The sequence below is a fragment of the Erpetoichthys calabaricus genome, chromosome 4 (assembly GCF_900747795.2).
Source record: "Erpetoichthys calabaricus chromosome 4, fErpCal1.3, whole genome shotgun sequence".
Lineage (NCBI taxonomy): Eukaryota > Metazoa > Chordata > Cladistia > Polypteriformes > Polypteridae > Erpetoichthys > Erpetoichthys calabaricus.
The window spans coordinates 69,663,431-69,681,931 of NC_041397.2; the positions used below are offsets into that span (position 1 = coordinate 69,663,431).

The 18,501-nt window shown below is 37.8% G+C and overlaps 1 protein-coding gene across 1 annotated transcript in view; it reads right to left on the bottom strand.

Annotated features, from left to right (window-relative positions):
- Positions 1-7,725: 7,725 nt before the first annotated feature.
- Positions 7,726-18,501, bottom strand: part of gpc5a (glypican 5a) — a 1,336,984-nt gene continuing 1,326,208 nt past the window's right edge. Inside the window, exon 8 of the mRNA XM_028799562.2 lies at positions 7,726-9,372. Within this exon, the coding sequence (XP_028655395.1) occupies positions 9,224-9,372 (149 nt within the window). The 3' untranslated portion in view covers positions 7,726-9,223. The remainder of the gene's footprint in view (positions 9,373-18,501) is intronic.

The following is an 18,501-nucleotide window of genomic DNA, read 5'->3' on the forward strand; positions in this document are numbered from 1 at the left end:
CAGGTGGGTACCGGAAACAGCAGGGGGACGAGACATACACTTGTCAAAAAGATTTTGATAAGGATATTGGTGACATTTTATACTACTCCCAACAATGGCTAAGAACAAAATATTGGACTATTCCAAAGTGGCCTTCTATGAGGCCTGATTTGAATTCTATGTCACGCACAAGTGCATGGGGAGCGGCTTAAGGACCCGATGGGCACTGCAACAAGTCGTACCAGGGGACAATGGCGGGGTACTAACCTCTCTTATTCTGTCTCTCCAGAAAGAACAAAGCACCGCCGCCATGACCATACCCAGAAGGCTGCTGATCCCACCCCCTTCCAGGTTCCTTTCTTACCTCTGGTCCCCTCCTGATGACGTCAATTACCCATCCACCACCACCATGACTTCCCCATCATTTACATCACTTCCTGTCCTCCCCTTTAAATTGTCCGCCAGCCATTTTTTGTTTGTTGAATGTCTGTATGAAATTACTGACCAAAAACCACTTGCTTTACAGTATACGGGGCCTAAAACCCCCAAACCTTTATGCTTTCTTTGTGTTTCTTTACACCTATCAAACATTTCCTATTTCAGAGACAATTATAGATTCTTCTTTTTTAGTGGCGGGTTACCAACAAATGTGTCCACACTTGTATTAACCTACACCAGAAGTGCATATAGAACATTTCAAACAAGTTAGAGATCCGATTATAATGAAGTAGTAGGTCTTGTCACACAAACAAGTCAGAGACATCATAAAGGTTTGGGGGAGCCACCCATATATTGCTTCCTGGCTGCAAAAGTTGATTTAAATAGCGAGAGATGTTCATATAACACAGTCCAAAACAGAACTGACTGGCACTGAGACAAAATGGCATTTTAACATCGAGTATGGGAAATTACATCATTGGCTCAAGAACTGGAAGTTATGTCTTCCTGACCAGAAGTGACGTCGTCATTGGTGCCGGAACCAAGCGCAATTTCCCGAGAATGGTCTTCAAGAGACTGAGAGAGACAGTCAGCACACTCCGCCGCCTGGTCTGTTGTAGAATTACTATTATTTAGGCCCTTTAGCTGTTTCCCAAGTGCACATGTGTGACAGTGCATAAATATTGAACTTTGGAGCTCAGTGCACTCCATTGTATAGAATATAAACAAGCCATACAGCACACAAATCTGGTTGTTCTGGTCCTATAAATGTATTTGCTAAACAATCAAGGGCACCTCATCGGGAATGTACAACTTGCATAATCCTGAGCTGGTTGGTTATGTAAAGACACAGCATATGTTAACAACATTACTGACAAATGGTGCTGAACGCATAACGAGTGCAACAAAAGACAAGCCGAGAAAAGGCCCAAGACAAAAATAAAGTCTCAAAAAGGTACAAACAGGATAAAAGTGACAACCACCCAACTGATTACTTAATTGGTGTATGAATATTTTTGAATTACTCTATTTTTTCATTGCATGCTAAGCATATGATATTCCAAAGGGAACAAGAGAGGAATGTAAGTTTTGTTTGCATACATTGAAAATGAAATTTGAGAGATTTTGATTGCTGCAAAGGGAGTCATAAAAGTAAAAGATGAGAGCCAAACCCAGACTATGGCATTCTAATCATGAACAGGTTCAATCCCATGTGGAAAATTTTGGAAGAAGGAACGGAACTTACAGTACATGAAACGGATTGTTTGGGATTTATCTGAAGTACCTTCAGGAAGTGAGAATAAGCATTTGAAAACTGCCAATTCAAGAAGGGGACAACTTTTGCCATGCTGGACTATCTAGACTAGCAGCTGGTCATTGTGCCCTCACTCACAGAGAATGCACTTTGGGGTTTAGTGCCAGAGTTTTTAAGTAGAAAAGGCTGCTGTGTTGTAATGTTGCCAAGTGCCAAGTGGACCAGATAGTTAAAAAGATCAGAATGGCTGGCTATTGAAACAAATGTAGGGTTAAGTAATTACCCTGTGTACATTTCTAAACTTTAGAGGTGGTGAATCTTGCCTGGAGTGTATAAAAAAAAAATGTGTTTTTTTTTTTCTTTGCTGCTTCTGGAGGGAAGATGGTACAGGTGCCAATATGATTTGCCTAGATGGAAAAAAATAATACAACACAAAAACTTTAGTGCATTAAGATTATATGGATAACTCATTAAACACAGGCCCTGATGTAGCCCTACATTAACCATTAAGCAAAACAAGCATGTGCTTAGGGCATCAAACAAAGAGTATTTTTCAATACTTACCATTCCCTTAACTTTTTCAATGCCATGCTCAACTTCTTTCACATTTTTTGTAAATGCCCTTATCTGCTGTGTTCAACTTTAATCTGCATTGTTAAAAAAAACAAGCTGAGTGACTAAAGTTTAAAAGTTTGGTTTGAAGGTATCATCAGATATCACCTTTGTTTCCATAACATAAGAGTTTTGCTGCTACAGAGTTTAAGCACAGCTGAATAGACTTGGCTAGCACTAACTGTAACTCATCGGCCGATTTCTGTAGTGGACCCTTAAGCTCTTTATTTTATTATTTGTTTTATTGATGTTTCACATAAATGATTTAATCTTTTATTTCACTTTCAGTTTAATGTCTTCTTAGTTTAGCAATGCAAAGGCCAAAGGGGCACCTTTGTTGGGCAACCAATTAAAATTTTTAATGAACCTTTACAGTTTTACATTGATTTCACCATATCACATTGTGATTGTATAAGGTGGAGCGGCAATCGATATTAAAAAAATGTCAAAGTTTTGGAACAGGACTATGTCTCTGATACAGATGTCAACAGCACTGGAGCACAACAAGGAACAGTCCTGTCTTCTTTTCTCTTCACTCTGAACACCTCAGACTATAAATAAAACACCAGGTCATGCCACTTGCAGAAATGATTCTGTACATATGGAGTGTGATGGTGAGGGGGATGAGACACAGTATAGTGGAGTGGAGAACTTTGCTTCTTGGAGCAAAGAGAATGGTCTACACCTTAACATCAGCAAAACCAAGAAACTGGTTATTGACTTTCACCGCACCAAACAGCCTCTGTGTCCTGTCACTATCCAGAGAGTGGATGTGGAGGTGTTCCACTATTACAAGTATTTGGGGGTCCACATTAATTACAGGTTGGACTAGTCCCAGAACACAGAGGAACGATATAAGAAAGGGCAGAGCAGGCACTTTTTCCATAGCAGACTGCATTCTTTTAATGTGATAAGTGATATCCTTCACATCTTCTACAACACTGTGATGGCCAGTGCAGTTTTCTATGGTGTGGTGTGGTGGGCTGGTAACATCACTTCAAAAGAAGCTCATCAAATCAACAAGCTAATTAAAAGGGCAAACTCAGTTATAGGACACACTCTGGACCCCCTGGAGGTAGCAGCAAAGGAGAGAGTTAAAACAATACTGTGTGGGATTAAGAGCAAAGCTGCATATCCTCCTTCTGACACACTAACACTGAGGATTTTCAGTCAATGAATCATTCAGTAGAAGTGAATCAAGAAATGCTACAGGGGCTCCTTTAAATCAACAGCAATATGACTGCATAATACCTCACTGTGACCGAGACTGCCAAGTCAGAATTTTTCTTTTTAAATTTTCTGTCTTTTTATTCATTTTGGTGTGTGTTCAGACCATAGTGTGTGTATATTTATTTATATATATATGTATGTGTTTATTTATAAAAAGTGCATCTGTAAAAAAAACTAAATCTATCTATCTATCTATCTATCTATCTATCTATCTATCTATCTATCTATCTATCTATCTATCTATCTATCTATCTATCTATCTATCTATCTATCTATCTATCTATCTATCTATCTATCTATCCATCCCATGGGTGGACATTATATCATTAGGTTTCTGTTGATGCTAGTGCTATGCTTATTTATTTTATTATTTCAGGACAATCATTGTTGATATCAGAAAGTCGGAACTGCACAAATCATCATTCATGAAAATACCTTTAAATGTCCAGAGTTTGCAGGAAAAATATCTGTCATCATTTCATTTCCTAAGCTAAGCATATTCCTGTATTAAGTAATGTGAAATTGTCTGCATATAAGCTCTTCCTTATGTTCTGGAATGGTAATTTTGATATTGTTTGAGAAATGACTGAAACCTGACAAGATCAGATGTCAGAAGAGTAATAATGGAAAACTATTTTTTAATGGTCTTTTAGATGTTTAATTCCTTGACTCAAATAAATATCTGTGTCTTATTTCAAAATCAATAATCCTTCAAAGGCTGGGAAAATTTCACAACATGCCAAATCCAAAACTTTAAAACAATTTTAGATGATGTTCACAAACTTTGTTGAACACAACACCAAAGCAACCCATATTATGTCCTATTCCTCCCATCACTTCACTGTTGCATAACTAGTACTGGCAGGAAACACATGTGAAAGGCTAGGATGGGGGCAGGCAGCACACGGTAGGGGGACCAAGACGCTGACCCAAGGCTACATCTAACTGTGAGGTTGAAAAGTACTGCTGGACTGGGAACTATATAAGAAATATCACCTGGATGCACTGGGATGCATCATCAGTGATGTATCCTGAGGTCATTGGGCATTTTGGGTCTTGCAACATCATACACCCTTGCTCAGGCGACTCAGCCGGGGTTGATCAATCCCCAACTTGTGTCCCAGTAGCAATCCACGGATCAACCCTCTTTACCCAAAGCCACCTTGACGTTTTCTCTGTGGCTTCACTTGCAGATTTAATGGCCCTCTTTTTGGCCACTCCTGTAATGCCCAGCCATGTGAGGACTCTGCAGAGTGAGCGTCCTGCAAATCGTCTGCAGCCGACTTCTATGGGCTCATAGAGTACCCTCCAGCCTCTGTCTCTGCACTCCTCCACCAGCTCCTGGTACTTGGCATGTTTCCTTTCGTTAGTTTCCTCGATACGCTCTTCCCAGGGCACTGTCAGTTCCAGCATGATAAGCTATTTTGAGTCCTCAGAGGTAATGATCTCGTTTGGTCGGAGTCATGTTGTCACGATTCGCTGCGGGAACTTCAGCTGCTTTCCCAAGTCAGCCTGCAGCTGCCAGTCAGAGGCTGTGTGGAAGAGGCCTGTTATTATTGCTGCCTTTGCCTGGGATTGCTGTCCTGCTTTAATGAAGGTAACTGCCTTCTTTGAGCCGTGGAGAAGTTTGCTTGTGTTGACGGCTGAAGCCAAACTTTCAGCAACTGCCTTGAGCACCTTGTCATGGTGCGACCGGTAGCGGCCATCTGCCAGAGCCTTAGGGCAGCTGCTGAGTAGATGTTCTAGGGAGCCTCTTCCTGAAGAATGTGGACAGGAGGGTGTCTCGCTCTTCCCCCAGATGTGGAGGTTTGCTGGGCTTGGCAGGGCATCGTAGACCACCTGCACCAAGAAATCTCCCTGTATGATGTCCGACCAGGTGATCCTTTGCTGGAGAGTACTCTGCCACCTTGTCCACGCACCCTGTTGCCGGAGTCCTACTGCCTTGTTCACTCTCTTTTCCTCCACCCCTGCTCGGACCTCTTCCTGGAGTAGATGGATTATCTCCTTGCCCTGGGTCTTTGGGAAGTAGCCCAGACCTGCTCTACCTGTTGCCACGATGCCCACCAGAGCCTTCTGTCTCAGGCGTGACTCTGTCACCTCCACTGCCTTCTCCTCCCTCCATTTCCTGCCTGTCCTCACCTCAATGCCAGCTACTGACAGCTTACAATCCTTGGGGTTCCTGTACTGTAGGGCTTCTCTGGTGCATGCCACCGTGAATTCTTCAGTGAGGCCGCTAAATGGTAACTGCAGGGTGTTACTTGTTTCATACAGTACTGTGCTGGTGAGGCTGCATGGGAGTCTCCGAAGAAAGCTGCTGATCTTCCTTTCAAGGGACTCAAACTGTTGAAAACGGGACTGCATAAACCAGCAGAGGCCACAGGACTCGGGGCAGGATTGAGTGCTGATAGATCCAGGCTTTAAATCTACCAGGCAGGCCAGACCTATTAACCTTGGTGAGCCACGTCCCAAGCTCCTGGGTGGACTTCTGAATGGCAGCTGTGTCTTTCATACAGACAGATTTGAGCAAAACAAATTACCATGTATGCTTGTAAAAGCATTTACCCTATAGAAAAAAAATAAAGTTGGAACTGAAGTTGCTTTAAACTTCAGTCCTTGTCTTGCAAGAAATCTAATGTGGGTTATAATTCACTAGACTTAGATAAAATGTTTCCTTGATTGCGTAAAAAGTTTAGTGAGTACATATATACACCATATACTGTACACCATTGACTCACATGTTTAGGAAGTCACTGCACACTAAGGAAATTCCTAAGGACTAGAAACTGGCAAATAATATCATGATACAGTATGTATAAAGAGTGATCAGGTAGATTCAAACAACTATTGGCCAGTAAGGTAAATGTACATCACAGGTAAACGAACAGAAGGAAGTATTAAGGAAAAAAATTGGGCAACACATAACAAGAACCGGGGTTTGACTGAACAGTCAGCAGGGTTCAGACAGGAAAGGTTGTGTTTTATTAACATGCTGGAATTCTATGAGAAAACATCAAAAGGAAACAATCAGAGTGGTACATATATTATTTATCTTGATTTTCAGAATGCATTTGATGAGGTCCCACATGAGACGTTGAGCATCAAAGTTAAAGAAGTTCAGGGTGTAGGTGTAGATTGGTGCCGGAAGCAGAGGGCTATGGTGCAAAGAACCCTATCAGAATTGGCTGATGGTAAGAGTGGTGTTCCTGAGGGGATAGCTAGCGCTATATTTTTTTCTATATTTGTAATTTTAGTGTGGCAGAATGGAGTGTGATGGACTAGCACCCCATTAATAGTTTTGTCTCTTCATGCTGCTGGTATCAGTTTCTGCTCCCATCAAATGAGTCCAGAAAAGTGATGGAAGAACATAATGGGTATAACAATATTTAGAATTCTAATCTACTTACTAATATTTTTCACAATTAAGTTTTCTGCATGCTGATTTCTGTCTTCTATGTGTTATACTGAAGCTTGGGATACTTTGTTGTGTTTCTCTGGCATCCTTAGAAATATAAAATTGATTACAAATGAGTGATTTATAACAACACAGACAACATTGGTTTGCGGTGTAATGGCCGGCTGGGCTTGTGCTCTTTGCTCTGCAGCCCTGGCACATCCCATTTTTCCTGTATCTTGACGTCTTCTCACAGGGCTGGGGTGGGGAAGGGTTTCAGTGAGGAGCATTTCCTATTTATTTATTGGATTTAAAATTCATTGTAATTTTTCATTGCCTATATTTCTTTGATTAAATAGTATTTTTTGTGACCACATTTTATGTGACAGTGCCTAACTGGTCTTTAGGATTATCCTGAAAAGTGATAAGTAGCAACACAAAAGAGCATTGCGCTTTTAACCAATGCTTTAAAGAAGTATGAAATAAACATTCTAACCCTAAAAAAAAAGAAGCAAATGAATGCCAGGGCTGGCATTTGGCCAATTGTTTAGCTTCAGTCTGTTTTCTTTTTGGCAGCTTATTTTAAAATATATCTTGCGTATTATTTTCTTTAATTTTTCATGTAGGAAATGTGCTCAGGCCAGACATTTAAAAATGTTTTCAGGGTAGGCATTTTTCGCTTTCAGCAGAAATGGAAGTTTGCTGCTTATTTTACCAATTTCCAAAATGTTATCTGTTTAAGCAAAACATTACAGATAATGATGTCCAAAAAATACATCCTGTGTAACTCAAATAGTAAATGATGGAAACATTTTCGTATAAATTTTTTTAATATTTTTATAGTACAGTATATCATCATGGCATATTGTATTAATTTACATATAGTCGACACTTTTTCTCTGTTACAGGATATTTTTGTCTAAATAATAATCTCATTGAAAACACTCAGAAAGACATGGTTCAACAGCAGTGGCATGATTTTAATAACTGAAATTACAATAATAGGCATAAAACCACTTGAAATTGCTATAGTTATGCAGTGAGTAGGTTTTTAGCTGAAATGAGAAATAATAAATAGAGACGAATAAAATTGGATTAAGAATAGATATATTTTTTATTATCTGGACCTTGTGCTGCATTGCCAAATATTTATTAAAACTTGCTCAACTAGAGATGCAAGGGCAGTGCTGTTAATTTTATGTTGTCTGGCAAACATTAAGAACCACACAGAAATAAGACGCTTTCTAGTCAGCTTTAAAGCAGCTATTTGACGAAACTGTATAACTGAACATTAGTGTCATTGTTGATTAATTCATCGTAGCGTATATAAAGCTTTACCTTATTTACTAAACGCATTTTAAGCATCTTACTTGTGGTAAATAAAGGAGAATACTCAAAACTATGTAAACAGTAGAATGAAAAGCTGATAAGCAAAGTAGAATAACTTTGATATAGAGCTGCGGAAGGGGTGTGCAACCTGGCATGTAATATGAATTAAGTGCAGAATTAGGATTCACAGCATGCCCACACCGTCCCTCAGAGTTGGCCCACATGCTGATCGTGCAAACCTGTCGGCAATTTTTTTTTTTTAACAAGAGTTAATTGCATTAAAATGTTTCACCCGGCATTAAAGACTGAGGCTGTGGCCTTCATGAATAATATGATTTCATTAATTGATTTAAATTGTATTTTGAAAGAATACTTCTGGATCATGTCTTTGGAAATGGCTATACAGAATTTTAAGCTTTGTTATCAGACATTCTGACTTGTCTAAAGACAGGACTGCAAAAGGATAAAAGAATATGGTTCAAAAAAGTATTTTTTAATTTCAGCAATTTAATGTCACAGATGAATAGTGGAAGGCATTAATATGTTCAGATTTGGAAGAAAAATAAAATGGAAAGTTCATGAAAAAGAGCCCATTAAAGCACCAGGTGGATAATAAGAAATGTAAGGGAATTTGCTGAATGTAATTATACACAGGGGAATCTAAATGAGATTTGCAAAATAATTGTAATCTACTAACAGCAGAACAATTAGAAAACAGTATCCTTATAAATATGTTAATTTAGAAGAGTGTCTTATAAAAAGTACACCATTCTAGCAACAGCTTTTCATCAAGAAACTAATGTAACAATAACTGAAATGTTTGGAGACATTAAAGCCATGCTGTTATTATTTAATGTGCCCAATTGGACATTTATAGAAATGGCACAAAGCAAGATAATCACAATGGATAATTTCCATCTGTACATCTCTAGTTTAAAAGAGACCTGATGATTCAGGCTTAAAAAGTGGTGACGATATCTGGGATATTTCTATAGACTCAAAAGTGCTGTTGTCAGACTGAAAAGAAGGATTACATGGGTAGTTTTCACTGTGCTTTCTGTTCCTGCATTGTCCAGAAGATGATCTTCTGTCTGCTGGGTATGTCTTATATCTTCAACCATCTTCTTGTCTGGCAGCCCTGATGAAATAAAAAAGAGGATTTAGGATGTGTTACAGTACGACTTTAGTTATAATACAAAAAGCAGGATAGGCATGCTACAGTTGACCGTTTTCTATATTCTTCTTTTGCTCCCGGCTAAAGGACATTCTATATTAGTATATATCTTGCTTCAAAATCTTTAAAGTAAATGTGCTTTTCAGTACAAGACTGCTGGTCTCTAATGCCACAACAGAAAAGACCTTTACGCACTATATCACCAGAAAATAACGTGGAAGGATCTGCTTCTTCATTTGTCGTCTTAGTGGTGATGTTTTCATTTGCTACCTATGCTGCACTATTTTCAGAATGTAACACTTAATGCATCTTCAATATTATACTAGTAAGTAGACTGTATAAAACAATATGCTGATAGAGATACTATCATGTGTGCACTCTACATTTCATCATCATTTGCTGCATCTTTCCATGTCACTTCATTAGTTTTATTTCTCCCACTGTTTAACATTTTTTCCTAAAGTTAAACATTGGCTAATAAACCAATACTTTTGTCAGTTTTCATTTACTTTATCATTAAATTTAGTCAGGTTTAAGTTTATCTGCCAAAAAGGGTCACAAATTCACCAATGACAACAATGCTATGCAGGCACCACCTGAATAACAAGTACACACACATAGAAATGAAAAATCACAACAGAGATCTCTTAATATCTTGTTGGTTTCTCCTATACAGCGCAATCAGAAAGAAATAAAATGGAGATATTTTCTTTTGTTTTCTGCTTCTCAGATTTTCATACTCAGCACAAACACCCTCTTGAGTTTCAATAGATATCTCAGCAAAATTACCCAATGGACTCAGATTTTTCCAGTTGTGTCTCAGTAATATATGGAAAGTTGCTTGTGGTAATAAAACAGTACTATGCTTATAAAATTGTAGTCCTTGCTTCAGATTAATAATATTAGTTGTTCTAATTTATATTGCTGTGCTCCAATTAGATCATAGCCATTCTGGAAGGAAAGGCATTGCAGTGTGACATAGTGGTTATGACTTTGGACTTCAAGCCCTGAGACTGTTTGTTCAAATCCAACTTCTAATAATAATAATAATACATTTTATTCATATAGCACCTTTCCCATGCTCAAGGCACTTACACAATATAAGAAGAATGGCAGGGTATATAGTATATAGCGTTGTACTAACCAGATAAATAAATAAAGAAGATTACGACAGTGAATTCAGAGAAAAAGCCTACGAGACAACATAATTGATGGTCTTGCACACACACATACAGGTTACATGAGCATCTTGACAGAGAGGTAAACTGAGAGAAGGGTAATAAAGTCAAGTAGAGCTAAAAGCCTTCCTGAACAGATGAGTTTTGAGTTGTTTTTTTAAAAGAATTCATGGAGTCAGCTGACCTGATTAATTTCGGTAGGTCATTCCAGAGTCTGGGCGCTATACAGTTGAAGGCCTTGTCACCCATGGAGTGTAGATTAGTGTGGGGTACAACAAGATTGCCAGAATCAGAGGACCTTAGTGGGCGGGCAGGCACATAGTGATGGAGAAGGTCACTGATGTAGTTTGGCACGAGGTTATTTAAGGCTTTGTAGGTTATTATTAGGATTTTATATTTGATTCTGTAAGACACAGGGAGTCAGTGAAGAGGAAGCAGGATGGTTGTGATGTGCTCGCTGCTGCTGGTTTGAGTAAGGACTCTTGCAGCCGAGTTTTGAATAAGCTGGAGCTGTGATATAAGATTAGAAGGGGCACCTGCCAGTAGGGAATTATAATAATCGTTTCGGGATGTGATAAAAGCATGGACAAGTTTCTCAGCATTAGAGAAGGAGAGGAAGGAGCGAACACAGGATATGTTATGGAGGTGAAAGTAAGAAAGTTTCTTAATGTGATTTATGTGGGCGGAATAAGAGAGGGAGGAATCAAAAATGACACCAAGATTCAGCTTCTGACACAAAAGCAAGTCACTTCACTTGCCTATGCTCCAACTGGCAAAATAAATGTAACCCATTGTATCTCAAATGTTATAGCTCACCTCAAACAAAGACATCAGTCCAATAAAAATTAAAAAAAAATATATACTGTATATACTCGCGTGTAAGTTCTCCCGCATATAAGTCGGGGCTTGATTTTACCATACAATTTCCGGCATTTTATAATGTCCATTGTATAAGTCGAATGTGGAAAACTCACGCAATTGGTCCAAGAGATTATGATATGCTAACTCCTACCTGATAGAGTAACAATGGAGCACACTGCCTTTTTTTTCTATGTATTATGCCTATGTGACCACATGGTAATACCCAAACTATTCTGAAGCAATGTTTGCACTATTTTGTGTTTTGTGTATATTACACCCTCATACACCTTTACCGTAAGACCATTCCTTATCTATGATGGAGTGTTCTATCAGAAGAAAATATGAAGCTGGTTTTAAATTAAAAGTCGTTAAAGTGGCGGAAGGAATTGGTTTCTGTGCTGCTGCAACCAATTTCGATGTGTCTGAGAAACTGGTGTGAGACTGGAGGAAGCAAGAAGATGTAAAAAAAAATAAATAAAAGTTTCGTATTTTTGAATGGGCATACAAGTCGGGGTCTGATTTTATGATCGAATTTTCGGGTTTCAAGACCCGACTTTTACGCAAATATATATGGTAGCCTTGACAGAGATCTCAAAAAATATAACATGCTTTTCAAACAAAATTCTCAATTTTGGCTTCTTTTGCCTCTCATGCCTCCTTTTTGTCTATCTTTCTTAAAGAATTTTGAGAGAAACATCTTTTTCACTGTTGATTCTTAAATGAAACTTAAATAAGAATCTTTTTTAAGTCTCGTGAGCCATCAAAGATCAACCTGTGAGCATTAAAATTTTCACGACATTTCTCTGTGGTATTTACAGTAAGGTATTATGCAATTTCCACATGCAGCCTCAATGTCACTGCATCTACTGAACATTGACCCAAGTAATGAAAACTGGATTGGGCATCGCAAATCACACCAAGAATTTTCAATTATTAGTAATGCAAAACATTCTAATATACAGTTGCAAAACTTCTCAAAAGAACAAGCTAATAGCACGAGGTTGTCAGTGGATCTTCAACTTAATGCAGTTATTACATGCAAATACTAAATTTAATACTACTTAATGTTAATCAGCTCCAGTTGATGGAGCACAGAAAATTGTATTGATACAAAGTGTTAAAGCATAGCCAGACATTAAAGCTGACATTATGTGCAGCAGTTGCAATGATCTTTTTTATCCTAGTTGCTGGTTTAAACAGAAAAAAAAAAAAACAATTTTGTAGTATACATTACAAAGCTTACAGTAAACCTTTGTTTTATTTCCATGAACATTAGTCCCTAAAGCAATAAAATGTACCGTTGCCCAAGGGTAAACAGCAAACTATCTTTCGCTTTCCTTATGACTGAGGAAATCTTGGGAATGTTTTTCTTGGGTTTCTCTGAGTCCTGTGTAAACTGGAGATTTGTTGTCTTGCTCTACATTCTTTGCCAGCCTTTCATTAACTGAATTACTTAGGTGTGGGAATCTTATATTATTTTCTAAAGCCAGCCGAGTTACTAAACATAGCAGGAGGAGTCAGTAATAATGGAGTGAAGAGAAAGGAGTAACACTTTAGTCTATTGATTATAATAAGCTATTAACAGTTGCATGTTACAGAACATATTCTAAGACATTTAGATAGATAGATTTAAACATGATCAAAAGCAATGAAGAGACCCTGATATGGAGTTTAGTGTTGTATGGATCAGTAACATGGACACTGAGTAAAGAAGAAAAAAAAAGATTAGAGGCATTCAAAATGGAGGGAGATGGGAAGAAAAGCAGATGAAAGGAAGATAAAAAAAAATTCTTCTCGATTGGATATCAGAAAAGGGCCACTAATTCAAGAATAATCAAAAAGAAGGTCACCTATATAGACTAGGGGTATCATTTGCAAAACTTTGAATGGATTCAAGCATGAAAATATAAGTCAAAAAACAAAACATTGTGTACACCAGAAAACATCTTATTTATAAAACCTAGCATACATATAATTGTATGTAATTTATAAATCAGAATCATCTTGTAAATGTGCATACGTGAACACGCTGCAAATTTTGCCACCCTGAAATAACCATATATGGACCATTCTAATCAACTTTATACGTATTTAATGAACACATATACCTGTAAGAAGAGACAATGGGGACAAGAAAAGAGAGGTTAAAAACAAAAAATGTGAAGAGTGGGACATAGAACTTCTTGCATCTGAAGTAAAAGCATGCAAAGAACTTTTTATTTGGTGGCCTCAGCATGGGTGTTGAACAGCAACATGTTACCGTCGTGAGGGACGGCCAGGAAAATTACCCAGCTGGGACGCCACCTTAATGGAAGGATAGGGGGAGATGGCTTATGAAGGGCGTTATCTCTCCCAAGCTGTTATTTGGCAACCCCCCTTAGTTGCAATGGTGCCTCGGATTCTCACAGGGCTGTATGGGAATTGTTATTTGTTGGCTCAGCCCAGTTGGGTTCTGGCGGTGCTGCCAGGGGTGCTGTGGATTTTGGAGAGTCCTGCTCCTTTGGGCTTACGCCTCACCTGGAGGTTCTTCTGGGCAATGCTAATGGACCACAGGAAGAACAGCATATAAGGAGCCCGCTGCCTTCATTACGGGATCCAGAGTCGGGAGGGAGAGAGACTAAGCTTGCTGGAGGAGGAATAGAGGTGGAAAGAGACGAGCAGAGGAGAAAAGAAAGTGCTGTATGAATTATATAATGCTTGGAACTGTGATTATAGTACTGTGTTTGGTGCTGCACTGGTGGGAAACGATTTGGAAAGCGTTTCCTTCTGAAATAAAGCCTTGTGTGTTGTGCCAAACTTGTATCCACATCTGTTTGTGTCGGGTTTGGGGTGCTGGTGATGCACCCTGGTGGCCACACATTGAATGTGGCGAGCTCTATCAGCTCCACCATGGCTGGAATAAAAATAATACAAACAAGGAATGATTTCAAGGCAGAACTGACTGCAACAGGGGAAGGAAGTGATCTGTGAATGATGTCTGCAAACAGAGATGCCTTATCATGTGGCATAATACCAGAACATAGAGATGTGCCAGAAAAGAGCTGCAGGGTAATCAAGTAAAACACGTACTGTATGCCTTAGAGTAAAATGACCACAATAGTGCAATATATTCAGTGAGTAAGTGGGTAGTGACTACAGAATGGGGTCACTTGACTCCATATTAACAGGGAGTCCTATGGTGTGCTCCATAACCGTGCAAACAAGTGAATATGAACATGTGTAACACAATTTTGGTCAGTCTGTCTTTCTAATGCTGAGGGCAATTCAGCAATAGTTCCAACACAGTGGTTCTTGAAAACCTAAATCTTCTCAAAAGCCAGTCACCATTACGGGCAAAAAAAATCCTGTTGGTCTCTAAAAGCTCTTTTCCTTTATATATGACCTTTTGCATATTCTTCAAGCAGTACTAAACAAGCCACGTGGTGTAAAACTATTAGGCTATAAATGAGCTATAGCAACTGAGATGTATAGCTTTCTGTAATTAGGAAGTGAACCACACCTGTACTTTTAATTTTTGATGCAATTATTAATAATAAGGGTGTGTATTGGTCTCTAATCCTGGGGAATAACAACAGGGTATTAACTGATGAAAAACCAAACAAGCTCTTTAGTACAAATATGCAGCGTTGTCCCTCTTAAAAGGCACCTATAATAGATTTGATGCATCATATTCAGCACTTTTGAGGTTTAATGTTTGTCATGTCAACACACATAACAGTTTGGCGATATGAATTACTATACATTTCAGTCGCTATTTAGCTGGTTCAGCTGCATCTTCCTGCTCTATCAAGGATGTTGTCATTTCCCACTTCCTCCAAAACGTTGCATAGAACAACAACAATTTATTTTTTGTTTAGCTCAAAGTCACACAAGGAATGCCTCAATTGACTTTCACAGGCTGTGTTTTTGACAGCACCCCAGCCTTGACTCCCTAAGAAGACAAGAAAAAACTCCCAAACAGATGGGTCAGAGTTGCCATAAATATACACAAGTTCTCCTGTCAAGTTTTCTCTTATAAATCCTGACTTTTGCATTTAAAGTTACAATGGCACATTTCGGGCCTCTTTCTGTGCATATGCAAGTTTTATAAATCTGACTCTAGGACAAGCAATTATGGGATGGAGTTTTTGAAGATGTTTCACTTATGCCAGCTATGAACATGATCTCAGTCAGAGTTTCTATATGTTATACTGTGATTAGCAACTGCAATATGTTTTTTTACTGTGCTCTGTACCCATGCCAACAATGATCATTTAAACCAGGGGTCCTCAGTCAAAGTAATGGAGGGCTGTAGTGTCCACAGTTTTTGTTCCAACTAGTTTCCCAATGAGAAAACAATCCTGGCTGATAATGAAACTTGGTATTTAACTAGTTAGCTTGTTAGTGCTTTCATTCATCCAAGAGAAATTTTAATTGCACTGTAGAGTTTCCTTCTGTGAGAACATTATCCATGTGTTTTGCGGCCCAGAACAGATTTAAACTTAACGGTCCTTCCAATAACCCTCTCATCTATTTCTAAACATTTTTTAACACAGATACTTCATGGTGCATATGTGCAGGCTTAAGCGGAAGCATGTTAGCTGGTTTATTGGTAATCTGCATTTCATTATTAACTAATGTCTGGTTAAGAAAACAGACAATAATTAAAACTTAAATGCAGCTGCTAAAAAATAGGCAATTAAGGGTTCTGAATTGCAACAGGCAGAATAACTACAATTAAGCTGGGGTAACGTATTGCATTCGTAGAAAATAAATGGGTTCTAATTGCGAGATTGGATGAAGTGAAAAGCTGCAGCCACTGCAGACCTCCAGGACTGTAATTGAGGACCTCTGATCTACATTGAGAGTAAAATTTGTCTTTGACGAATGAAAGCACTAAGAAGGCATAAAGTTGAATAAAGTTTTATTATCAGCAAGAACTGAATTCTAATTAGGACACTGGCTGGAAGGAAAACCTGTAGTCACTGCGGCCCTCCAGGACTGTGATTGAGGACCCCGATTTAAACTTATTAAAAAAAAAAAAAGAATTTATAAAACATTTTGTTAAAAACAAAATTGGGGAAAAATTTGTACATTCTGTTTCAGCGATTCTATGAAACAGAAACTGGTCTATAAATCACAAAGTTATATTTTTACTTCCAAAATGCCGAGTGACCCTGAGCTCAAGCTGTGTCAAAAATGCTTATGAACAGGGGCATAATGCATCTATACTCGTAAAGTGCTTTAGGACCGCATTCAGTATTGAAAGGTCTTATATTAAATAGTTTGCTTGTTTGTACAGTATATAAAATTAAATTACAGTTTTATTTCTTTATTTACAGTCTTCAGACTATCATTTGTAAATAATAATTAATTCAAAGCAAGAGGTCAGTGAAAATAACATGCTGTTATACATTAATGAGAGAAACCCTTAAATGCCATAAAGCTGTTACTCTTTTTGATTGTGCTTTTTCTTTATCTATCTAATGCTACAAATCATTACAATGAATAAATATGATTATACTTTAGAAAAAAAAACAACTACCTGCAGTGATATTTTAATGTGAAAAAATAAAGAACTAAGCATTTTAAAAAGACACCACTGCATGTCCTAAATTTACAATACTTTGACATCATTCATAAATTATCAAAAAAGTCTTCTTGGGTGTTATACCACTAAAGCTAGGGAAAATAATACATTTGATTTTAACTGGGTATAAGCTTACTTAAATTAGGTATACCAGACTGTGAGCATTTCTGATTTATTACTTGTACTTTTTCCCTTCAAAACTGTCTGATTAAACAAAACATAATTATTTTAATGCTGCCTTACCTATCTTGGCACCGTCATATGCAGAGCACTAATATATGGATGAAAACTGTACTCAGGGATTACCCCTATGAATCTAATAGAAATGTGATTGCCATCCCGGAGTGTATTTCATCCTCTTAATACATTATGCACAGACAGCGAGGCACCACAGTCTTTTAGACCCTGGTTCAACCATTTAAGAACATTTTCTAATATTAACATAGGAAGCACTCAACTGTTCTTTTAAACCAGTGCTTGGTTTGTCAATGTTTGGATCAGAAAACAGTTACAGAGCATCAATCATGCAGTCTCAATAAACAGAATACTTTATTTGCATAATTACACTATTTTTGGCATTAGTCTTTAAGTAGATACACTATCTACACACTATTATCTTAAATATCTACACAATAAATATTGGTGATTGATTATAAGACAATGGGAATCATTTTCAAACACAATACATATTAAATATTATGATCTCATAAGACTGTTTACTATTATATGGCAAGATAATGAACACAATAAAAACTGACAGTCATAAAAATGATAACAAATAAATAAAATGGCTAGTACAACATTTTTTATTTATAAAAAAAAAATCCCTCAGTACATCTGTGCATACTCAATGCACTGGCTAATTTATTCTTTTTCCTTTTGTTTGAACTGTCCTAAACTGTCTTGTTGATTCTCATTATGAATGTGCAAGCAATAATGCCTAAGGTAGCTGAGAATCTGTACTTGAATTAGTTTAAATCTCATTTCTACTACATTGTGTAACAACGGGCAAAATATGAACAAAAAATTGGAAATTGTGTTTTAGGACATATAATTAAGGGCTGTGGATAACTACATGGCACCCAGAGAATCTCTTTTGGAATGAGATAGTTGAGAAATGGATGGAGTTTGAAACTAAATGTTTCAAGAACAGCATAAGAAGTAAATACCAACTGGCATACCACATTCTGTTTTTTTTACCATTTATATTAGGACTGTAATTATTAATTTTCTCATATGGGGAATAGTTCCAAGGGTAGATGGAAAAAGGGTGAGACTTGCACCAGAAGTCTTACATGTCTTTCTGTCATTTTCAGAACTGAAAATGTCACTGGCACAAAGGAACCAGACTTTACCTCCCATAATCCTCATTGTCCACGATCTAGTTAGAAACCTCTTCCAGAAAAAACAACATCAGTCTTATAACCTGGAAATAAGCATTGCAAGACTTCACATGAAAGAGAGAGAGAAGGAATCTAAAATTGA